The 26195-nt window shown below is 38.7% G+C and overlaps 2 protein-coding genes across 4 annotated transcripts in view; one reads left to right on the forward strand and one right to left on the reverse strand.

Moving 5' to 3' along the window:
- The window catches only part of Cul2 (cullin 2), a 36392-nt gene extending 18206 nt beyond the window's left edge, over positions 1-18186 (forward strand). For both annotated transcript variants that reach the window (XM_068348925.1, XM_068348926.1), the window contains exons 7-16: positions 1330-1561; positions 2005-2186; positions 2368-2575; positions 8338-8484; positions 10300-10377; positions 10814-10880; positions 11729-11814; positions 13232-13345; positions 14078-14293; positions 16869-18186. In XM_068348925.1, the coding sequence (XP_068205026.1) occupies positions 1330-1561; positions 2005-2186; positions 2368-2575; positions 8338-8484; positions 10300-10377; positions 10814-10880; positions 11729-11814; positions 13232-13345; positions 14078-14293; positions 16869-17000 (1462 nt within the window). In that variant the 3' untranslated portion in view covers positions 17001-18186. The remainder of the gene's footprint in view (positions 1-1329; positions 1562-2004; positions 2187-2367; positions 2576-8337; positions 8485-10299; positions 10378-10813; positions 10881-11728; positions 11815-13231; positions 13346-14077; positions 14294-16868) is intronic.
- An 829-nt stretch (positions 18187-19015) lies between these two features.
- MED22 (Mediator complex subunit 22) overlaps positions 19016-26195 on the reverse strand; it is a 69373-nt gene continuing 62193 nt past the window's right edge. For both annotated transcript variants that reach the window (XM_068348930.1, XM_068348929.1), the window contains exon 4: positions 19016-19290. In XM_068348930.1, coding sequence (XP_068205031.1) covers positions 19066-19290 — 225 coding nt within the window. In that variant the 3' untranslated portion in view covers positions 19016-19065. The remainder of the gene's footprint in view (positions 19291-26195) is intronic.

The raw sequence follows: 26195 nt of genomic DNA on the forward strand, positions 1-26195 counted from the left end.
CTGTTGATACGAGAAGCTCATTCCCATCTGAATGAGGAAGACCATGCTTTGCTGAAGGTAAGGACACATGAAGTTAGAGCTGTCGCAACTTCAGTGGCCTTCAAACAAAACAGATCTCTGCAGAGTATAATGGACGCAACCTATTGGAGAAGCAAGTCAGTGTTCGCGTCTTTTTATCTTAAAGATGTCCAGTCTCTTTACGAGAACTGCTACACCCTGGGACCATTCGTAGCAGCGAGTGCAGTAGTGGGTGAGGGCTCAACCACTACATTCCCCTAATTCCATAACCTTTTTTTTAATCTTTCTCTTGAAATGTTTTTTATTGTTGTTTTTGGGTTGTCCGGAAGGCTAAGAAGCCTTTCGCATCCTGGTTGATTTGGCGGGTGGTCAAATTCTTTTCTTGAGAAGCGCCTAGATTAGAGGTTTTGATGAGGTCCTTTAGTATGGGTTGCAACCCTTGATACTTCAGCTCCTAGGAGTCGCACAGCATCCTATGAGGATCGCGAGGCTCAGTAAGGAAGACGTACTTAAAAAGGCAGAGTAATTGTTCAAGTCGACTTCCTTACCAGGTACTTATTTATTTTATGTTTGTTATTTTGAATAACTGCTAAAATGAAATACAAAATACTTAGCTCTTAATAATGTAAACATGTAATGCTGGTCTCTACCCACCCCCCTGGGTGTGAATCAGCTTATATGATCACCGGCTAAGTTTAATATTGAAAAATTTTATTTTTATTAATAAAATAAATTTTTGAATATACTTACCCGGTGATCATATATTAAAGGACCCTCCCTTCCTCCCCAATAGAGACCCAGTGGACCGAGGAGAAAATTGGTTCTGTGTTTACATGGAGTACTTGAGTACCTGCTCGACAGATGGCGCTGTTGATGTACACCCCCACCTGTATAGCGATCGCTGGCGTATTTTGTGCTTAGGTTTTTCTGTCGGGCAGCAGAGCTGACAGCTTATATGATCACCGGGTAAGTATATTCAAAAATTTATTTTATTAATAAAAATAACATTTTTCACATTAAAAAGGGTACTTGTATATACATGGAGTCCAAAACATAAATTCCCGAGATATGTTTGAAAATTGTCAATTTTCAAATGCATTTTTCTTATTTTGAAATTTTTAACTCCGTCCCAGGAGACCCTTGGTATTGTGAAAGCCTCAAGTAGTTGTAGTTGAGCTATTGATAACATAAAAAACATTTTCTTTTTGTCATACCGGTACTTATTGATGTACACGAGCATTCTTTTAGCTTTTACATTGATACTCCTCATAGATTTATTTTCTGAAATAGTTTTCAATGTTTCATTTCCAGCTCTCACCAACGAGTGGTGAAGGAAGTGCAGGATCGCATGGTAGCCGACCACCTGAGCACTGTCCACGCGGAAACTGGGTCGATGGTGAACGGGGAGCGAACCAGAGACCTTTCAAACATGTACTCGTTGTTACGACCTATACCCAACGGCATAACCGTTCTTGTTCAGCACGTTAAAGAGCACATAAAACAGAGGGGGCTTCAAGCAATAGCCAATTTAAAAGGAGACAATGTAAGTTCAATATTTTTGTGTCTTGGGAAACAGGGGGACATTCTCATATGGTAGTCAGGTTTTTTTTTATTATTTTAATTTAAACTCTTCATTAATTTTTAAAAGACAAATATCCTACTTTTTAAACCGGAGGACTTATCCTTAACTTTAATACTTGTCTAAGGTTCATAAGATTTTTATTCAGTGAAGTAACCAGAATTAATTTCTTTTATAGTCAGCTTCACAGATCTAAGGAAAATTCCAATTTTCATTATAGCTAGGGTCTTTGTTGATTGGTACTTTTCAATCCCCTTTTATTCTATCTGTCAACTTTAGCTTCTATGTCGATTTTCCTTCCTGTGCTGTCTCTGTTTTCTCAGCCCTCCCAATTAGAAACTTAATCTAAAAAAGGAAGCTAATTTTACCTGAACAGAAGAGAATGAAACATTTTCTTGCATCCCCAGGTTCCGGCGCAGTTTGTTGAAAGCTTGTTAGAAGTGCACAAGAAATACCGAACGATGATTACCGACGTCTTTCACAACGACCAGCAGTTTGTCGGGGCGCTCGACAAGGCGTTCGAAAGCGTCGTTAATCATAGGGGTGGTAACACGAAGGTTGTGTGTCGATCTCCGGAACTTCTTGCCAGGTGGGTGGGGCCTTTTAAAAGCGAGATAATTGTTGCGTTTTGAGAGGAATATGGACTTGGGACACAGACCATATGGACTTAACGTACGTAGGTGAATGGAACGTCAAATGCTTCGTACATAATTAAAAAGAATTAATCTATATTCCCTGGTCGAACTGATTCCCGACGCCTTCTCTTTCAGATACTGTGATACATTACTTAAGAAATCAACAAAGGGGCTCAACGAGAGCGAGGTTGACGACAAAGTAGGCCTTAGTATAACCATATTTAAGTATATCGACGATAAAGACGTATTCCAAAAATTCTACGCCAGGATGTTAGCCAAGCGTCTCATACAACAGCAGAGTCAGTCCATGGACTCCGAGGAAGGGATGATCAACCGATTGAAGGTGAGGCGGCGGTAATGTTATTAATTACGGTTTGTGGTTACAGAAGGTTCCCGACATACAAACATTCGACTTGATAATGTTTGTAGATATGAGCACATTACAAACATTTGTAGACATGAGCTCATTACAAACATTTGGAGCTATGAGCACATTACAGACATTTGTAGACATGAGCACATTACAAACATTCGTAGCTATGAGAACATTACAAATATTCGTAGACATGAGCACATTACGAACATTTATAGACATGAGCACATGACAAACATTTGTAGCTATGAGCACATTACAAACATTTGTAGCTATGAGCACATTACAAACATTTGTAGACATGAGCACATGACAAACTTTTGTAGACATGAGCACATTACAAAAATTTGTAGACATGAGCACATTACAAACATTTGTAGACATGAGCACATTACAAACATTTGTAGACATGAGCACATTACAAACATTTGTTGCTATGAGCACATTACAAACATTTGTAGACATGAGCACATTACAAACATTTGTAGACATGAGCACATGACAAACATTTGTAAACATGAGCACATTACGAACATTTGTAGACATGAGCACATTACAAACATTTGTAGCTATGAGCACATTACAAACATTTGTAGCTATGAGCACATTACAAACTTTTGTAGAGATGAGCACATAACAAACATTGGTAGACATGAGCACATAACGAACATTTATAGACATAAGCATATTACAAACATTTGTAGACATGAGCACATGACAAACATTTGTAGACTTGAGCACATTACGAACATTTGTAGACATGAGCACATGACGAACATTTGTAGACATGAGCACATGACAAACATTTGTAGACATGAGCACATGACAAACTTTTGTAGACATGAACACATGACAAACTTTTGTAGACATGAACACATTACGAACATTTGTAGACGTGAGCACATGACAAACATTTGTAGACGTGAGCACATGACAAACATTTGTAGACGTGAGCACATGACAAACATTTGTAGACATGAGCACATGACGAACATTTGTAGACATGAGCACATGACAAACATTTGTAGCTATGAGCACATGACAAACATTTGTAGCTATGAGCACATGACAAACATTTGTAGCTATGAGCACATGACAAACATTTGTAGACATGAGCACATGACAAACATTTGTAGACATGAGCACATGACAAACATTTGTAGACATGAGCACATTACAAACATTTGTAGCTATGAGCACATGACAAACTTTTGTAGACATGAGCACATTACGAACATTTGTAGCTATGAGCATATAAACATTTGTAGACATGAGCACATTACGAACATTTGTAGCTATGAGCATATAAACATTTGTAGACATGAGCATATTATAAACAATTGTAGACATGAGCATATTATAAACATTTGTAGACATGAGCACATTACGAAAATTTGTAGACATGAGCATATTATAAACATTAGACATGAGCACATTACAAACATTAGTAGACATGAGCACATTACAAACATTTATAGCTATGAGCACATGACAAACTTTTGTAGACATGAGCACATTACGAACATTTGTAGCTATGAGCATATTATAAACATTTGTAGACATGAGCACATTACGAACATTTGTAGCTATGAGCATATTATAAACATTTGTAGACATGAGCACATTACGAACATTTGTAGACATGAGCCCATGACAAACATTTGTAGACATGAGCACATTACGAACATTTGTAGACATGAGCACATTACAAACATTTGTAGACATGAGCACATGACAAACTTTTGTAGACATGAGCACATGACAAACTTTTGTAGACATGAGCACATTATGAACATTTGTAGCTATGAGCATATAAACATTTGTAGACATGAGCACATTACGAACATTTGTAGCTATGAGCATATTATAAACATTTATAGACATGGGCACATTACGAACATTTGTAGACATGAGCACATTACAAACATTTGTAGCTATGAGCACATGACAAACTTTTGTAGACATGAGCACATTACGAACATTTGTAGCTATGAGCATATAAACATTTGTAGACATGAGCACATTACGAACATTTGTAGCTATGAGCATATTATAAACATTTGTAGACATGAGCACATTATGAACATTTGTAGACATGAGCACATTTGTAGACATGAGCACATGACAAACATTTGTAGACATGAGCACATGACAAACATTTGTCGACATGAGCACATGACAAACATTTGTCGACATGAGCACATTACGAACATTTGTAGACATGAGCACATTACAAACATTTGTAGCTATGAGCACATGACAAACTTTTGTAGACATGAGCACATTATGAACATTTGTAGCTATGAGCATATTATAAACATTTGTAGACATGAGCACATTACGAACATTTGTAGCTATGAGCATATTATAAACATTTGTAGACATGAGCATATTATAAACATTTGTAGACATGAGCACATTACGAACATTTGTAGCTATGAGCATATTATAAACATTTGTAGACATGAGCACATTACGAACATTTGTAGACATGAGCACATTACAAACATTTGTAGACATGAGCACATTACAAACATTTGTAGAGCACATTACAAACATTTGTAGACATGAGCACATTACAAACATTTGTAGCTATGAGCACATGACAAACTTTTGTAGACATGAGCACATTACGAACATTTGTAGACATGAGCACATTACGAACATTTGGAGACATGAGCACATTACAAACATTTGTAGACTTGAGCACATTACAAACATTTGTAGCTATGAGCACATTACAAACATTTGTAGCTATGAGCACATTACAAACTTTTGTAGAGATGAGCACATAACAAACATTGGTAGACATGAGCACATAACGAACATTTATAGACATGAGCATATTACAAACATTTGTAGACATGAGCACATGACAAACATTTGTAGACTTGAGCACATTACGAACATTTGTAGACATGAGCACATGACGAACATTTGTAGACATGAGCACATGACAAACATTTGTAGACATGAGCACATGACAAACTTTTGTAGACATGAACACATGACAAACTTTTGTAGACATGAACACATTACGAACATTTGTAGACGTGAGCACATGACAAACATTTGTAGACGTGAGCACATGACAAACATTTGTAGACGTGAGCACATGACAAACATTTGTAGACGTGAGCACATGACGAACATTTGTAGACATGAGCACATGACAAACATTTGTAGCTATGAGCACATGACAAACATTTGTAGCTATGAGCACATGACAAACATTTGTAGCTATGAGCACATGACAAACATTTGTAGACATGAGCACATGACAAACATTTGTAGACATGAGCACATGACAAACATTTGTAGACATGAGCACATTACAAACATTTGTAGCTATGAGCACATGACAAACTTTTGTAGACATGAGCACATTACGAACATTTGTAGCTATGAGCATATAAACATTTGTAGACATGAGCACATTACGAACATTTGTAGCTATGAGCATATAAACATTTGTAGACATGAGCATATTATAAACAATTGTAGACATGAGCATATTATAAACATTTGTAGACATGAGCACATTACGAAAATTTGTAGACATGAGCATATTATAAACATTAGACATGAGCACATTACAAACATTAGTAGACATGAGCACATTACAAACATTTATAGCTATGAGCACATGACAAACTTTTGTAGACATGAGCACATTACGAACATTTGTAGCTATGAGCATATTATAAACATTTGTAGACATGAGCACATTACGAACATTTGTAGCTATGAGCATATTATAAACATTTGTAGACATGAGCACATTACGAACATTTGTAGACATGAGCCCATGACAAACATTTGTAGACATGAGCACATTACGAACATTTGTAGACATGAGCACATTACAAACATTTGTAGACATGAGCACATGACAAACTTTTGTAGACATGAGCACATGACAAACTTTTGTAGACATGAGCACATTATGAACATTTGTAGCTATGAGCATATAAACATTTGTAGACATGAGCACATTACGAACATTTGTAGCTATGAGCATATTATAAACATTTATAGACATGGGCACATTACGAACATTTGTAGACATGAGCACATTACAAACATTTGTAGCTATGAGCACATGACAAACTTTTGTAGACATGAGCACATTACGAACATTTGTAGCTATGAGCATATAAACATTTGTAGACATGAGCACATTACGAACATTTGTAGCTATGAGCATATTATAAACATTTGTAGACATGAGCACATTATGAACATTTGTAGACATGAGCACATTTGTAGACATGAGCACATGACAAACATTTGTAGACATGAGCACATGACAAACATTTGTCGACATGAGCACATTACGAACATTTGTAGACATGAGCACATTACAAACATTTGTAGCTATGAGCACATGACAAACTTTTGTAGACATGAGCACATTATGAACATTTGTAGCTATGAGCATATTATAAACATTTGTAGACATGAGCACATTACGAACATTTGTAGCTATGAGCATATTATAAACATTTGTAGACATGAGCATATTATAAACATTTGTAGACATGAGCACATTACGAACATTTGTAGCTATGAGCATATTATAAACATTTGTAGACATGAGCACATTACGAACATTTGTAGACATGAGCACATTACAAACATTTGTAGACATGAGCACATTACAAACATTTGTAGAGCACATTACAAACATTTGTAGACATGAGCACATTACAAACATTTGTAGCTATGAGCACATGACAAACTTTTGTAGACATGAGCACATTACGAACATTTGTAGACATGAGCACATTACGAACATTTGGAGACATGAGCACATTACAAACATTTGTAGACTTGAGCACATTACAAACATTTGTAGACTTGAGCACATGACAAACATTTGTAGACTTGAGCACATGACAAACATTTGTAGACATGAGCACATGACAAACATTTGTAGACTTGAGCACATGACAAACATTTGTAGACATGAGCACATTACGAACATTTGTAGACATGAGCACATGACAAACATTCGTAGAGATGAGCACATGACAAACATTTGTAGACGTGAGCACATTACAAACATTTGTAGACAAGAGCACATTCTACTGAAAATAACTAAGATAATTTAAAGAAATATTGTAATAAAACAAAATTATATCATCTAATACAGTAACAAAACAATATTTGTAATAACCTGATATCTATTTCATATGAAACCCAATTATTTGTTGACTTATGTAGCTGAAAGTCATAGGCTTGAGATTCAACTTAGGCCTACCTTAGGCTAAGATTTAACAAAGCTCTACTTACAAATTGCTTTTTTGAACTAATTGTCTAATATACCGGGACTATATTTAATTCTTTTTAGTAAGGCAGATTTGCACGGACTCGCAGGGGTGCCCTTTTAGCTCTGAAAAGTTTCCTGATCGCTGATTGGTTAGAATGATCTTGTCCAACCAATTAGCGATCAGGAAACTTTTCCGAGCTAAAAGGGCACCCCTGCGAGTCGGTGCCAATCTGCCTCCCCAAAAAGAATTGACTATAGTTAATGAGTCCTGTTCTGAGAGTTTACATATAACTTGATTTATTTTAGAGTGAAAAAAGTTAACCTTAACATTAGAAAATTAAATTTTTTATGAACTCAGGTTAGCCATTGTAAATTAAATCAATCTTAGAATAACGAATAAAATCTTCAAGATTTCTTATTCCTTTCGATTACTGATTTAATCATCGCCGCCTCCCCACAGCAAGCGTGTGGCTACGAGTACACGAGCAAGTTGCATCGGATGTTCACGGACATGTCTGTCAGTGCTGACCTTAACCATAAGTTTAATGACTATTTGAAGGGAAAATCGTTTGAGCTAGGAATCAATTTCTCCATCAATGTTCTTCAGGTAATGTATACATCTTTTGTGATTTACTATTTGTTTGAAATTAGTGGAAGAATCCTCATTTTTACATGATTGTTTTTCCACACGTTGTGATTGTATTTTAGATTATTGATAGTGTTGTAGGGCCTGTGGTATAGTCATTAGTTTAAGGCCCGGTCACACCGCCCGAACGTTGCTGGAGCGTTCCTTGAACGGTAGGGAGATGGACCAAACCCTTGAAAATTTAATTTAACGATTTTACATTCGGTCTTTATTAGGCTGCTGAACGTAGCAAATCCTCGCATATTTCTTGAGTTTTCTTACACCTCTATTATGGAAGTTGCTAATTTATGCAATAAGGGTATTGGTATACAGGATGTCGAAAAGCGTAGCGGAGTGATATTGCAGTCACCAACCTGTAAGAAAACTCAGGAAATATGCGAGGATTTGCTACGTTCAGCAGCCTAATAAAGACTGAACGTAAAATCGTTGAATTAAATTTTCGAGGGTTTGGTCCACCTCCCTATCGTTCAAGGAACGCTCCAGCAACGTTCGGGCGGTGTGACCAGGCCTTTAGGTTGTAACTATCTTTAAGCATTCTTGATTGGACAGTGTTGCATATGCGTCTAGAGTAGTAATACTCGTTCATCTTAATGCAATATTAAACTAGAATACTAGACTTGAACTATCAGGCAATCCTTAGCAGTATTCTAACTTTATATTTAACTGGAATTCAAAGGAAAATACCTTTTAAGTAGTTCTCTTAGTTTTTATGATCTGTTTGGAATTTCATTTTCCAAGTTGCTTATGTAGTTGAAAGTTAGCAACATTGAAGACTTCGGTTTTTGGCGTTGTGGCTGAAGTGGTAACGTTCCTGACTGGTGAATGCCAGACTGGGGTTCGAGTCCCGCTCAAACTCGTTAGTTTCTCTGGGCGCTGCAACCTCGCCATCCTTGTGAGGTAAGGATGGGGGGTTGGAGAGCCTATAGGTCTGTCTGCTTAGTCATCAGCAGCCATTGCCTGGCCTTCCTTGGAGAGGTGGCTTGGGTGCTAATCATATGTAAATATGGTCAGTCTTTAGGGAATTGTCTTTCTTGATAGGGCAGTGTCACTGTCCCTTGCCTCTGCCATTCATGAGCGACCTTTAAATGGCAAGAACGAATTGTAGTAAGTCATATTTTTATTGAATTGGTGCAGTCTAGAAGTTAGTCTGCCTGTTAAAAGTCCTAAAGTATTTCAGTTGGTGGCTGAAAGAGGGCAATGTAAAGAACCTTAAATAGCATATACAGTGTACAACCATTAGCACACTGTAGTTGGTTCTTCCCCCCTATGTTAGAGTTCTCTTGCTTGAGGGTACATTTAGGCACACTATTCTATCTAACTTCTCTTCCTCTTGTTTTGTTGAAGTTTTTATAGGTAATATAGGAAATATTTGTATCAATGTTGTCACTGTTCTTAAAATATTTCATTGTTTCTTTTTTTCCTTTCCTCTCTGGGCTATTTTCCCTGTCGGGACCCCTGGGCTTATAGCATCCTGCTTTTGCAACTAGATTGTAGCTTAGAAAGTAATAATAATAATAATAATAATAATGGGAAGGGAGAGTGAGAGTAATATTCTGTAAAAAAAAAAAAAAATTGTATTTACAGGCAAGGAAATTTTGAGCGAAAATATTTCAACTTGAAAACATAAGTATGTTAAGTGTCCATATCATCTTCACAGTAACTACCTAACAAAAATTACGCTTGGAATCTTAAGTAGCATTGTATTTCTCTTGAGTTTTAGAGATGACCGTAAAGGACGTCGACCAGTAATTCAATTTTGTCGTGTTTTCATTGCAGGCGGGTGCGTGGCCACTCGGGCAGACCAGTATAACTCCATTTTCAGTGCCCCAAGAATTAGAAAAATCTGTACAAATGGTAAGTGGTTTCAGAATAGGGATAGCTATGTATGTTTAACACTGGACTAATCATATGGTCTTATATCTAAAGTATAATCAATTTAATATTTCCCTGATATATTTCCTGATTAATATGCCATTACCATTGCTAAATCCCGAAACAGTAAGAGAAAACGATTGAGAGAACCCCATTTTGTATTCTTAACTGATAACAGGATAAGAAGAATGAAATAAGGCTATTAAACTTAGGGTTATTTAATTAAAGTTGTACCGTAGGTGGGCCACGTAATTTCGGATGACTTACACGAGATAAGATTTTGGCTGGGATATGAAATCAAATTTCCTTTTTTTATGGCATAAATTTGTATCTTAAGTTTTATGTTGAACTATCTCAATTGCTTTCTCTCAAAGGAACGGCTCCTCAACCAAGCTGATCTAATATTTCTTCTTTCCAGTTTGAAACTTTCTACCACAAGAACTTCAACGGTCGAAAACTCACGTGGTTACACCATCTTTGCCAAGGTTAGAGGGTCGTCCTATTTCCGTATTCTCTATCTTTTTACATTCGTAGATGTCCCAAGGTTGTCATGTTGAGGGAGACTATCTTTGGATGGTGTTTAGAGTAAAAGGCCAAAGCAGTTCTTTTAGGGAATTGGATAATTCCTAAGTGAAACTGCTAAGAGAACTGGTTGGCAACTCGGGGACCGATGACAGACCTTTGAGTTATTGTACTCTCGTTATCATGGGGGTCAATCCATCCACAGTTCAGAATTATGAGAATATGAAATATGAAAAGTCATAATACTTGTATAAATAAGGAAATTTCCTTTGAACTAATTTTAGCCTACTCAACCTAGAATCTGTAGTGTACAAGAACTTAACCCTTTTACCCGCAGGTTATTTGGAACTTTCCAACCCTTAACCCCCTGGCGTTTTTTTTTTCCCAGCACATTTTGCGATATATATTTTTCAAATCGCTCTAACAGCCTTAATTTTTGTCATAGAGAGGTCAGGTTGGTCTCATTCATTTGGAAAATGCCTGAAGTTCCTCAGAAAGTTATCAAAAATATGTAAAAAAAAATGTAAGTAGCAGTTTTTTGCAAGGACGTACCAGTACGTCCATGGGGGTAAAGAGATGAGTTTTGTGAAACGTACCAGTACGTCCATTAGGGGTAAAAGGGTTAAAATACAATTGTTTTTTACTCGTTTAGAACTTGCATTGCAATTATGCGGACATTTTGAAAAAGAATTAAAATTTCCAACCAGTTGCAAACTTAAATTGCCTCCGAAACTGTCTTCTGTTGTTTATATTGAAAGAATACTTCCCTGATGTTATGCCTTGTCTTTAATATTTCCTTCCTTATTTCCAGGGGAACTAAAAGTCAGTCATAGTAAGAGAACTTACCTTATCACAATGTCAACCTTCCAGATGGCCATGTTACTTATGTTCGAGAAGGTGAGTCTGGTTTACGTAGTTCAATGTTGTATTTATTCAACGATTTATAATATTCACCGACACTTGTATTACTTTTTGATTGATTGAATGAAGTGGCTTCGTTTTGGTACCAAAGAGACCATTCAGGGGAAACTTTAAAAAGAATTCGTTTGTTAACTAGATCTATTTTATATATTGTTCCTGATGTTTAGATATTTTCACATTTTTATTACTTCTCATTATTATTATTATTATTACTTGCTAAGCTACAATCCTTGTTGGAAAAGCAGGATGTTATAAGCCCAGGGGCTCCAACAGGGAAAAATAGCTCAGTGAGGAAAGGAAACAAGGAAAAATAAAATATTTTAAGAAGAGCAACAATATTAAAATATCACTTTATAAACTATAAAAACTTCAACAAAACAAGAGGAAGAGAAATAAGACATAAGATAGAACAGCGTGCCCGAGTGTACCCTCAAGCAAGAGAACTCCAACCCAAGACAGTGGAAGACCATGGTACAGAGGCTATGGCACTACCCAAGATTAGAGAAGAAAGGTTTGATTTTGGAGTGTCCATCTCCTAGAAGAGCTGCTTACCATAGCTAAAGAGTCTTCTACCCTTACAAAGAGGAAAGTGGTCACTGAACAGTAAGAAGAATTGTTTGGTAATCTCAGTGTTGTCAGGTGTATGAGGACAGAGGAGAATATGTAAAGAATAGGCCAGACTATTCGGTGTGTGTGTGTGTAGCCAAATGGGAAAATGAACCGTAACCAGAGAGAAGGATCCAAAGTAGTACTGTCTGGCCAGTCAAAAGACCCCATAACACACTAGTGGTAGTTTATTTATTTCCGGATTTCATTCCTTTTATCTTTAAATATATCTTTAATATTTCTCAATTATGGTAACTTACTTCCCACTTTTCATGGTGGAGCCCCTGCACTTTGTAATATCCTGCTATTCAAATTAGGGTTGTAGCTTGGCTAGTAATAACAACAACCCAATTATAAGTCATCATCTATTAATGGGTCTTGTAACTGGTGTACATTACCTTACTCCCCTGTCATATTGCAGTTCGCGTGTTATTCCTGAAGTACGTCACAGATTTATAAATGTATGTGAATCTGTTGTAGGTTTCTGATGGGGCAGATAACTTTATTTTAATTAATTTATTTTTTATTAAAAAGTCTTTTTTTTTTCTCTTATAGAATATTAATTTTATAGATGAAAATATGAAAAATTATGAAAGTAATAAAAAAAATGTATTGTAGATTTCTGTATCAACTTCACGGGTTTTCAGCCGTCACGGAGGACCTTGGGACCTAACACCCGCAATAACCGAGGGATTACTCTCTCTCTCTCTCAAGGCCTCCCCAATCAATCAAATAAATGATTTGCAGGTCCAATACTGTTCTTTAATTCCACATCTTCCCCTTCCAGATTGACAGCCTTACATGCGGTGAATTGCAGACTCATACACACCTCAATGACGAACAGTTCACCAAATTCCTGCAGTCGTTACTAGATAGCAAGCTACTCTTCGCTGATGGAGAGGTATGGCATCGGTAGACGAGCGTATGGTGCTTTATTTGCCGAGCATTGTGACTTTGGTGGACCAAATGTTTTGGGTGGTTTTTTTTATGTCATTAATTTTATTAACCCTTTTACCCCCAGGCTATTTGGAACTTTCCAACCTTAACCCCCTGGGGTTATTTTTTTTCAAGCACATTTTGCAGTATATTTTTTTTTAGATTGCTCTAACAGCCTTAATTTTTGTCATAGAGAGGTCAGATTGGTCTCATTCTCTTGGAAAATGCCTGAAGTTTCTCAAAAAAGTATAAAAAATATGCCAAAAAAATTTAAATAGCAGTTTTTTGCAATGACGTACTGGTACGTCCATGGGGGTAAAGGGATGAGTTTTTTGAAACGTACCAGTACGTCCTTTGGGGGTAAAAGGGTTGAGGTGTATTATTTGGAAAAAGTTCTTTTATAAAATTCTATGTACCTTTTCTTATAAGCTGAATATCTCCTTTTTTGTTTTTAAATCAATAATGTAAGGAGTAACATTTAGTAATATTTTCATATATTGTTTTTACATTCAACTATTGTTAATTTAAATATATTGTGCAATTTTTATATATTTCTTACGGTATTTTTTTAAAATTCAAACAATTTAGTCTTATTCTCATATCGTGATTTTACATTCAAGCAATTTTTATGATAGTTTCATGATGCATAATATTTCTTGCAGTGTTTTTCAAAGATAAAAGTCTCTTACTTAACCAGGACTTGAGAGGAGAGACGATAGTACGACTGAACATGGACTACACCAACAAGAGGACCAAGTTCAAGATCAGCGTCGCGGCCCAGAAGGAGCAGCAGCACGAGACTGAGCAGACCCACTCGGCAGTTGACGAGGACCGCAAGCTCTACCTACAGGCGGCCATCGTTAGGATAATGAAAGCGCGGAAATTACTTAAACACACCATGTTGGTGCAAGAAGTAAGTGGGGAAATTTTAAATCTTAGAGAGAGGGGATTTTTGGAAACTAATTTTCTCGGTAGATATTGACTTAATTCGTGGGTTGAAACAAGAAGAGCAAAGAATTGGGATTGAAATAGTCTGTTAAATTTGTTACTTATGTTATAGAGAATGCGCCAATACGTGTTTGTTCTTACCCGGATACAAACCAGAGGCATTTATTGGGGTTTCACTTGTTACGACCAGTTGAAAAATCAGCGAGGGTTTGGCAGCCTGTTAGGGTTGCACCACCTCCCCTTCCATGGGGATCGTGGCTGGTATCTCGCTCGGTTTCACGGCATTGTCGTTTACAATTGTCTGGTACTCGCCTTAGCAATCTTCAGTGCATTGTGTTTTCACTTTCTTAGTTGTATGAGTTTGAAGCAAGTGTCAGTGCTTACATGCGGCACTTTCATGAGCCGTATAGACGTGCAGAGGGTGTAGGTGTTCCATGGGTTCCCCTTGTGACGTACATAGGGAGTGATCATCCTCCCAAGAGGAGGAGTTACGTGAAGAATAAAAAGAGTTCCCTTTCAAGCCCTAATCTTGTCTGACCCTTCGTTATCGGAGCTTCTTCAAGACCCGACAATGAAGGATGCCGATTGAGTGTTTGATTTTGTGGAGGAAGTTTCTCCTGCCTTCAGTCCTACCTCCGAGATGGATCCCTTAGCATTTGCCTGTAATCCATCCACCTATAGTCCTCTAGTTGATGTCCATCATTCATCGTTTTATTTTGTTAATCTTGCTCATTCACCATCTTCACCTACGAATGTTGGCGCTCAAGGATATTTTGGGGAATATCCTGGAAATTTCTCGTATACGTGTTGCACGTTACTTGGTGATCAACATTAAATGTTGCAACTTGTGACTGTTAGTACTAGTTGACTGTGCGTACATAGTTCTACAAACAATCCCCGCGTCCTCCTTCCCACAAGGTACCGGAGGAGTATTTGCTATCCGTCTTGCACCCTTAATGTGCTATGGGCTCGCTTATGCACCTGTTGAATGTGCCTTGCTGATCGCTATATGACTGTCACCCTTCTGTTTGCCCTGTGGCTTATTGGGCCAGAGGCTCACCCTCCCACAATTTTTCCCCCTCTCCTCCTGTAATCCTTTGAGAGGATGGCAACATCTGGTTAGTGTCTCACAAGCCTCATCCCATGGACCATAGAAAGGATTCTTCAGTTTTGGAGATAAGACCTCTACCTCAGTCTCGTGGTAGGATACAGGGGTGGGCGGATCCTTATCCTATTTCCGCAGGGTGTTCCACCTGCCCCACAACCTTGCTGTAGTGCTCAGTCAGCTCCTAAGCGTGTGAGACCAAGTTTTCCTGCGTCTTCAGGATGCCAGAGAACTTACAAAAAATCAATCTATCGCCTCCATCTTTTCACCAAGATCATAGACAGATTTGGGCCCCCTGAAAAGCCAGACCACTTCCTAAAGGGATTACTGTTCTGGCCAAAATGAGATAAATTTCTCTCATTCTCTAGTTCAAGAAGTTAACTTTCTTCCTTCATCATATTATAAGCCTATTTCCCCGGAACATAAAACAAGTTCCCATTATCATTGTTCTCTGATGGTCTCCTCATCTTATACGTCAAAGAGATTCAGCATGAACGTAAAGATGTTCCTCAGAAGGGTGAGAATCTTCTGAAAGCCTCTAAGCAGGAGCCACACCCAACAGAGTCCACATCTAGAGCTCCGTTTCCACCTTTGTCCTTAGCCCTTTTACCCCCAGGCTCTTTGGAAATTTCCAACCCTTAACCCCCAAGGGGTTATTTTTTCCCCAGCACATTTTGCAATATATTTTTTTTCAAATTGCTCTAACAGCCTTAATTTTCACCATAGAGAGGTCAGGTTGGTCTCATTCTCTTGGAAAATGCCTGAATTTTTTCAAAAAATTATCAAAAATATGAAAAAAAAAATTTTTTATAGCATTTTTTTGCAAGGACGTACCGGTACGTCCATGGGGGTAAAGGGATGAGTTTTGTGAAACGTACCAGTACGTCCTTTGGGGGTAAAAGGGTTAATAGTTATTGAAGATTCTCCAGTTTCCTACTGAAACAGAAATCTCTGGCAATCACCAGGCAAGGATGCTACCACCAGATATTAGCCATGAGCGCCAGGTGCAACCGTAACCGGTTGCCAGACCCTCGATAATTCTTCAATTTTGTTGTAACATGTGAAACTTGAACTATCCCCCATTAAATGACCAGCGTTTGTATAGCTAGGATAAATAATGATGATTCTAAGTATTTCTATTACAGTATTTATGATATGTGAAAAGGTTATGTATGGGACATGAGGAGACTAATTAATCGTCCTTTTGGACTAACGAAGAATTGTCGTTAGGATTTCAGTATGTTGAAATAATTATATAATTTAAAATAGATCATTTGGTATATTTTGAATATTTCTGAGGTGATTATTGAATATATAAGTACTTGAATGTTTGAAAGTCATAATGGAACATATGATTTTGAAACATATTTTTACATTTTACAGTATGTTGGTTGGTCTGATCAATGGCTATAATTTCTTCCCTTCTTCTCCGCAGGTCATCAGTCAGTCCAGAGCAAGGTTTGCTCCCCAGATCCCCATGATCAAGAAGTGCATAGAACTCCTCATAGACAAGCAGTATTTGGAGCGTACGCCCAACACCACCGATGAGTATAGCTACGTGGCATAATTTTTGCGCTTTTAGTGGATCGTCTTCATTTTTTTAATCATCTTAATTTCCCACGTTATGACTTGTGATCGCAATCGCGCGGCGCTCTCTCTCTCCGGGGGAGCGTCGAAGCCGCCGTTCCATTCGGGGGAAGTGGCGAAACGAAGAACAGTGTAGGTAAAATGCCAAAGGTCAAAAACTTCCACAAGCTCAAGATTGCCACAAGGAAATGTCCCGTTTTCTCCTTGTACGGTGTGTTGCGCGTTGAGGAGGGAAGTTGTTGTGTACTGTATATTGAGTTCCGTCTCATCGGCTTCTTTTTTTTATGTTCGGACAGACTGTCTCGACGTGTAAATATAGCAATTGACAGACGTCTTCGCGCCGCGTCTCTCTCTCAACACCCGCGGCAGACCTCAAAGAGACGCAGGCAGCCCCCTCACCCCGGGCTGTCATTGTATAAACAGTGCAGTAAATGTGATGCTTTCTTTTTTTTTATTTTATTTTTCTTCTTTTTAGCTATGGTGCTGCATTTTTTATAGCTTTTCTTCATATCAAATGTATTTTAGTTGGCAAATTTAATATTGTCTAGGTCTTAGTTTTGTGAACGTGTGTGTGGAAACTTGCTTGTGAATGTCCAACAACTGGAAAAATGGAAAACAAACAAATGTTGGGCATCATTTTGCGAAGGAGAAAGTAATATAGTAATTTGTCATTCGAGAAGCACCAATGCTGTGCCTTTGTTCATTTCTCCCCCCTCCCCCCCACCCCCACCTTTTGTACATTGTTCCACTATGTGGAACGTTTAAAAAAAGTAAATAAAAAAAGCCCTGAATCTCTAAAAATCTTGTTCTTGTATATATGCATATATATATATCGGAAGCTTGATTCCTTTTTTTTTTCTTTCTCCTAGCGTCACGTCTTTCCCACCTCCGTTATTCGTTTGTATGCAAATGTTACTCGACATTCTCGATTTCAATTCTTTGTTTTGGTGTTTTTGTACCGATTTGCCATCATCATTATTATGCTGAACCACCTCCAATTTTTCACTGACCTCCGTGGCTTGGCTCCTCCCTCTCTCTTTCAATTGTAATTTGACTAATATTCTTAAGATATAATTTATTGTTATTGTAAATACAATACATACAGTATGAGTTGTAACAGGGATGAGACACACGATGGGTCAAGGCCTTAATAAACAGATATTTATCGCACTGTTTTATCTCCTTAGGTTCCGAGAGCCGTTGGTCCGGCTTCCGACACATTCGGTTTTGGTGTCTTTATCGAGTGTTTTTGGGGTCATTTGATATCAAAATATAACAAGCTTTTGTGAGTAATATATTAAGAATTTTATACATTTTTATTTTCAAATGAAAAAACTGTGATAAACATTTTGCATTTCAAAGTATTCCTTGTTGCCCTTATGATGAAAACGACGTTGCCATCCACTTGTAGACGAGTGGCAAGTAATTTTTCTCCCTTACTGTGGAAATATTTCTTTTTGAAGAGAAGAATAAATAGTTGAAAAGATTTCCTTTATTGTACCTCTTGCCGTAGCAGCGAGACTCCCCGAGCCTTCGGAAGGTGTAATATGTTTTGGATGTGTCATTCGAGATCTTCGCGTACAACAGAAGGGTGAGTTTGTCGATGGATATCTGGTCAAGGTGGACAATCTTCGAGATAAGATGGCCATGAAGCTTCATTTAGAATAACGATGTGAAGTTCAGTTCAATTTATTGGTGACATTTTAAATATGTTTAATGTTTTGGAGTTTTCAATAATTATGGTTTAGTTAGGATAACTTGTGCATCTTTTAGGAACTTTAATCATAGAATTGGTAGTGTGTTTTGTGTAGAAGTAAATATTTGATTGAAAACCAACCTGGGGAGGAAACTGTAAAGTATTTGAAATTACTAGGAGAAAGCTTAGTTAGTCCAAACTGAATTGCAGATGAAAACATATACTAAGACTAAAGCAATATTCTTTAAACAATATTTCTATCAACATTTACCGTTAGATAACCAGAGGAATAAAAGAGATTAAAAACTTTCCTTTTTATTTGAAGATGTTTTAAAAGAACATTTTTGATCTACTTCTCCTTATAAATTGACCCGTAGAACTCCTCCTCCAGCTCGTATAAATCGAAGGCCATGTCGTCTCGGAGAGCCATCAGTTTCTGGTCAGCCTCTTGGCTCTTCGCTTTGAACAGCTGGGAATTACTCGTGATGGCTTCGTTCACGGACGGAAAGTCGTTCAGTATCAAGTACTGCTTCACGTCGGAGACTAACTTCATTAACGACTCAGCGGCTCTGACCTGAAGAGAAAGGGATTTTTTACAAATCGGAAAATAAATAATATACGTGCAGTTCTGCTAATTACGGAAACTAAATAGTATACAGACATATATTAATTACTGGCAATGATTTACGTTCCAAAAATCTTTTACCCCCAGACTCTTTGGAAATTTCCAACCCTTAACCCCCAAGGGGTTATTTTTTCCCCAGCACATTTTGCAGTATATATTTTTTAAATTGCTCTAACAGCCTTAATTTTTGTCATAGAGACGTCAGGTTGGTCTCATTCTCTTGGAAAATGCCTGAAGTTTCTCAAAAAAAATATAAAAAATATAAAAAAAAAATTTTTATATCATTTTTTTGCAAGGACGTACCGGTACGTCCATGGGGGTATAGGGATGAGTTTTGTGAAACGTACCAGTACGTCCTTTGGGGGTAAAAGGGTTAAGGTGTAGTCTTTATATTTGTTCCTATGAATACAAAACTTGGTCTTTTTAATGGGAGTATCACTTCGATGAAGCTGGAACAAGCTTTAAATTCGGTAAACATAGCTGCTTGTAGAGTGGTAGGTAAGTTCCACCCACACGAAAGCTGGAGCTACCCTCACCAACTTTGTCCGCAGTTCAATACTAACGTACTTCTCTGTGTCCCTGTTACGGCCAATTAATGCTTTTTCCTTTTTTCTTTCCAGTGTCTGGGCTGTTTGTTTACGTGACTAATGGCGACTCTATGGGCAGACATGCGACTTTACCCTGGTAAACCTGGCCATAACTGCGGCCACTACACGAGCAAGCCGTAGGGGGATTTCATCGACTGAGTAGCTTTTACAGGGGGATAAGACTGCTCGGAGTTGTCCCCCTGTAATGAGTGTATGAAGTAGCCTCCTCTCATCTTCGGTTGGTGAAGTACTTGAAGAAAAAAATAAGATTCTTTGGCATCTGTCTTTAACAACGCCAGACTCGTTCAGCTTCCTCCGGGGCCGAGTCCACTGCAGGAATTCTTAAGGTTAGGGGAGACTGCGCCTTACCCTCAGAGAGTAATTAAGACAGACTGGACTGGGGTATCACCTTCCTCCAGTGAAGGTAGTATTTCTCTCCCCCACTGCCTCACTCTCAAAGTACATCCATTGCTGTGATGCCCATCTTTACAGGGACCTTGATTCAAGTGTATCAACAGCGCCCTGGCCCCTGATAAGCTTCTAGAGGTGTTAGTTGCTGCTATGCTGCAGAAGTCTTCACTGTTGCACACTCCTCTTCATCTTCACCATCTGCAGAGGAACGATGTGATGTGTTGACCCTTAATGAGTCCTTGTCTGGACGGAAATCCTTGACGTTGATGAAGCCTGGTAAGGGTGAAATGAAGAGTATGAACTCGCCTTCGCCTACCATCACCTGTTCCTGTGTATTCTTCCATGTCTTCCTTAGCCTTCAGACATGATGCCTGCCATCCTCAAAAATGAATGAAGAGGTCACGAAAGCTCGGGAGCATCAATACATCACCTGATCTCTCCTCACATTTGCGTTGGAGAAGCTGTGCTATACCGAAAAGCATCCCAGTCCGGGAAGGTATTTCAGTCTGAGGTAAAGGAGCATGCGCTCATGCTACCTGCACTCGGTCTTGTATGGAACCAAGCACGACAGAGATCTTCCAGAGGTGGAGAAAAATCTTTTGGATTATTCTTCTCACTCAGCCGAGAAGGTAAATTGTTTTCTTCTCTTCACCTACATCTACACAAAACCCAGAGACCCCTCTATATAGGATTGCTCTTCATGATCTTGATCACCCTGCACACAAGCTCCACGAGCATGTTCAGCAGGCGCCAGCGCTTTACGCTCCTGCTGTTACTGCACAGCCATTTACAAGGTGTTCGATCATACTGTAGCGCGTTGGGATATAGAGCCTAAGGACACCCCCTAGTCAGACAGAGTGACAGGATTCCCCCTGCCTCTTTATCTAGAGAGCCCTATTAGAGCTTCTTAAGAGACTAGGACACTTAAACGGTTTAAGTGTTCCTTCTCATCGTAGACAGTCACCGTATCAAGACCTTCCTTCTCATCCAGAATATGCCAGCCACCGAGACAGTCTAATGTTTCTCCACAGGGTAATAACTGGCCAGAGATCTCATGACTATGAACCAGGAGCTTCAGGAGCTTCCAGTTCATTGTTGCTACACGGTTCCCGAATAGGTGATGGCCTTGGGGACAGTGTCTGTGTTTTCCTTTCCCTTTTCCCATAATTTGGGGATCAGGATCAATCGGAAAAGAGTAGTCTCATGCCCACGAGAAGGATGGAGTATCTGGTGTGCTGACAGACACAGCTATAACAAGTCTTTCCATCAGGCAATTGTATCAACAGACTCGGAGAGGTGGTGCAACCATTTTTGATCGTTCAACAACTTTTCGGTTAGTCAATGACATCTTCTGGGATATCTTTAATCACTATAGTGGTGTGTAAAGCATCACTGGTCAGCAGCAAATGAAACCCTGCACCCTCGGCTTCCAGTGTAACAAGTGACGTAAGATCCAGCATGATGACTGAATGACGCAAACTTTCACCAGGGGAATTCCACTCGACTCCTCACCTCCAGGGATGCTGCTGTTCACAGATGCATCCAAGGAGTGGAACACTGCCCTGTGGGAACAGACCACCTCGGGATGACAGTCCTAAGATGAGCTCTTGCACAATAACCTGTTGAAGATGCAAGTGAGAGCCTCTAACATTGCATAGATTACTTGGCAATGTTGATGAGCGACAACACTACCGTAGTGGCCTATGCAAACAAGCGAGGAGGAAGTGCTTCACGAGCCCTCTACAGGTTGCCAAAGCAGGTGCAAAGCTGGGAGCTTGGGAACACAGCAGAGCTGTCAGCGAGGTTTTTCCAGGTAAGAGGAATGTACTAGTAAAGGCGCTCAGCTGGCAGGGACGAGGGGGAGGCGATAGGAGCGAAATTGTCCATACTACCCTGCGTGGCAGGAGGACTTTTTGTCCTTAGGAGTTTCACCATCAATAGACTTGTTCGAAACTTGGTTTCCAGTGTTTTGCTTGCCAGACACAGTTCCATTGGCAGCGATGAAGGATGTTTTCCGACATACCTGAAATTGTTATATCGGACCAGAAAAGCAGTCCTTCCCTGCTATATCGGACCAGAGAAGCAGTCCTTAAAGTAAAAGTGAGTGAAGTATCAGGTAAAGTGGGATGTCTTCTGCAACTGGTGTCACAGATGGGATACTACTCTTGGAGACTATGCAATTGATAGCCGATTTCCTTGTCTACTTACGTCGAGAGAAAGTGCAATATTAAAAGTTAAACGGCGGATCCAGCTTCACTAAAGTCATTTTCAGGTTTGTATGGTTACAAAAAAAATTACTTAAGGACCATAGATTTCAAAATGTCTGTAGTTTAAGCTCTCCTGATACATAAACCCCTGACTTTGAAGGAAACCTGTTTCATGATCATTTAGTATAAAATACAGTCCAAAATCATATACTGTAATTAGCAAACTTCCACAAGGGTTCATATATAATAAATATAAAGCTAAAAAGGCCTAGAGAAAGAGTAAAATTAAGAATATTGTGATTGCTAATAAGGTAATGGATATATAAAAAAGTCAGGATGTTAGTGAAGCCAAAAATAGGTTTATGAAACTTAAAAACTGTCGTGCAAGAAAATTACCGACAGTTAACTGTACCAACTGAGCGTCACACGATCGTACATAGTAACGACATTTCATTTTATGTATATATTATGCTTGTATCTTCCCTCTCCCCTCACACTAAAAAGAACATGAAATAACATGTATGTTTTTTTTAGTGCGACGAGAGAGCGAAGATACAAGCATAATATATACACAAAATGAAATGTGGTTACTATGTACGATCGTGTGACGCACGGTTGGTACACAACTCAAGAGAATGAGCGCCGTGGTTGGAGGAGGTAACATATAAGTATATAAGAAAGCTTAATAGCATTGAAAGGGAACAACTTTACTGTATATCATTTAACATAGCTACTATAAATAAGAAAATTTATAAAGAATGTAATTTATATTTATATAAACCCAAGTCCTTTAATAAGAATGTGTTTTTGAGAGTATATGAAACATGAAACATGATAAATTTAAAGTAATTTGTATTTTTCCTATATGGTACAAAACCTTGAGCTTTTTACTAGAGAATATGCTTCGCAGAAAGTATACATACATATACCTAGCCACGCCCTCCCATTTTTGGGGGGGTGGCCATCAAACAAATGAAAAAAGAGGGACCTTTCCTCTCTACGTTCCTCCCAGCCTGACAAGGGACTCAACCGAGTTCGGCTTGTACTGCTAGGGTGGCACAGCCCACCCTCCCCCGTTATCCACCACAGATGAAGCTTCATAATGCTGAATCCCCTATTGCTGTACCTCCGCGCTCATCCAAGGCCTTAAGTGTATTCCCTAATAAAGAACGTAAGGAGTTGTATTTAGTGACCACAATTAGCTGTTTAACTCATAATGAGGTGTTGGTAGTTACTGATTGAACTGATTGGTGGTTGAGTCGGGACCTAAAGGTTTGTACAGTTAGGTAAAGTATGTTATTTAAAAAATAAAATTTGTTCCTACACAAATGCAAACCCTCTTCCTGTAACAGGAGATTTCTTCTTTGGAGGGAGGAAGACTCTATAACGAAAACTGGCTTGGTAACTTTCCACGGAATGTCAAGCACCGATTCGGTGCATGAGTTACGAATAAGTGTAAGGACCCAGTAAGGTAACCGTAGACTAAATCTTAAGCTTCAGTAGGTAACGAACTAACGTTGTTGTTATGAGGTCGATGATTCTCTCTACATCTTTATAGAACCCCCGAGACATTGGTCTGGTGCATTGCACACTAAACAGGAGAGTTCCAAGATTAGAAACGGCAGAACGAGGTTTAACTGGTTTCCTTCGTTAATTGAACTACTACTGGGTGATGAAAGGTAGTAAATTGCTGCTTGAATATCTTATTAAGTGATGAGATGGACCTGAGGAATCCTATCGACTAAATTCTTACTCGGTATTATCTATGAGACTCGCATTTCCCCAGATATTTTTTACGATACTTGCAACATACCTCGTATCTTAATAACAGTTGGATAGATATGAAAAAATTCTTCAGGATGTGATTAACTTAAATGCTCTAGAAATTTTGGCTTCAGTACCATATAGCACTTAAAAATATTTAAAGGTTTCTCATGAAACTATAACAGTAGGTCCAGGAAGTCAAAGAAATGTCTCCTGATGACAGAAAAGTTGCACACACTAGTTGAAACTATCAGGCGTTAACTGGGCTCTCAATCTATCATAAACCACAGATTGCAAGTCTGTGATGTTACTGAGCAGTTGTTTAAAACTTATTAAATAAATTAAAAATCAATGTTGCACCTTGAGAGGTGTTCTGTAGGCGGCACTTGGCTATGCAGTGTTTCTTCGGTCCCTGGCTGCACTTGTTTTATAACCTATTTTACCTCTGTTCCTGCTTCCTATCTTCCCCAGTGCTGTCCAACCTCTTCTAACCATGATTTCAATGTACAAGTATTACGTTTTCCCCTAGTTACATTCAGGAGTCTATGTCTCTGTCGATGTTAGGCTGGGAGGAACGTAGAGAGTAGAGGTCCCCTTTTTAGTTTTTGTTTAATTTGTTGATGGTTGCTAACCACCCCCCCCCCAATTGGGGGAATTGCCTTAGTATATGTATGTATGTACATTCAGGAGTCAAAAGTGCCCAATAGTCGATACCATAAATCATAAATAAGCTTCATAAATACTTGACTCCTGAACCTTCATAAACTAATCCATCTTTATCTCTCTATTACTCAGCATTCTAATGAAATTTTAAAGTTTCAATATTCTTTTGTTAGTTATGCTACAAAACACAGGTAGGTCGACACGAGGTCATAACTCCCTGGCCTAAAGTCATGAGAAATAAACAACTGGACACGAGAAAAAAATCTATCCACCGACATCAATGGGTCGGTACCGTCGCCTATCAAAATTCAGGTGAAGGGTATATCGTAACCACGACCACCAACTTTTGTTAGAACCCACTATACCACGTTCACTCGTCGTGCACCCTACTATTTTCAACAAACACTTTATTTTTTCGTTTAGATAGGCTAACAAGTCTTACCTTTCTATCCGAGCGATTGCCCGAGCTACCAAAACGCTCTTCACACAAATTTCACGAGTTGACCTAACGAATATGAAACACGTTGGAGAGACAAAAGTCATCTTTCTATCACAGGCGCACAGGACATTAATCCACTACGCACCAGCATCGATAATGCAGCGACTATTTAATGTGCTGCCAGCTCATCTAAGAAACCTATCAGGAGTGAGCGTAGATGTGTTTAAGAATAAGCTCGATAAATACCTAAGATGCATCCCAGACCATCCAAGACTGGAAGATGCAAAATACACCGGAAGATGCATTAGCAACTCTCTGGTGGATATACGAGGTGCCTCACACTGAGGGACCTGGGGGAACCCAAACAAAAAATAAGGCAAAATAAGGTAAGGTAAGACAGGAAGTTTTCTACGGTCAGGTACTTGCTGTCAAGATAGTCTGTTTAGGTACTTGATGTCAAGGTAGTTGATTTTCCTGTCAAGGTATAGTTGGTTACCCTCCCTCCTACCTCACACCTAGCCTGATACCTTATCATCACATAGGGGCCGCAACCCTTACCTTTATGGATTATTCCTAGACAAGTTTGCAGTCTCCACTCTATCCTGTTGAGCAATTCAACTACTCTTTCCAGTTTCTGCAACTTGAGTCAAACTTTGCCTTTTTGTACAAATTGATTTGACTTCAGCATATACAAACTCCCCAGGCATTCTATCCAAGAATAAATCCAGTTAGATGTGAAAGTGACGCGCTGAATACAAATATAAACTTGAAAAGCTGAGAGTG

The sequence above is a fragment of the Palaemon carinicauda genome, chromosome 25 (assembly GCF_036898095.1).
Source record: "Palaemon carinicauda isolate YSFRI2023 chromosome 25, ASM3689809v2, whole genome shotgun sequence".
NCBI lineage: Eukaryota > Metazoa > Arthropoda > Malacostraca > Decapoda > Palaemonidae > Palaemon > Palaemon carinicauda.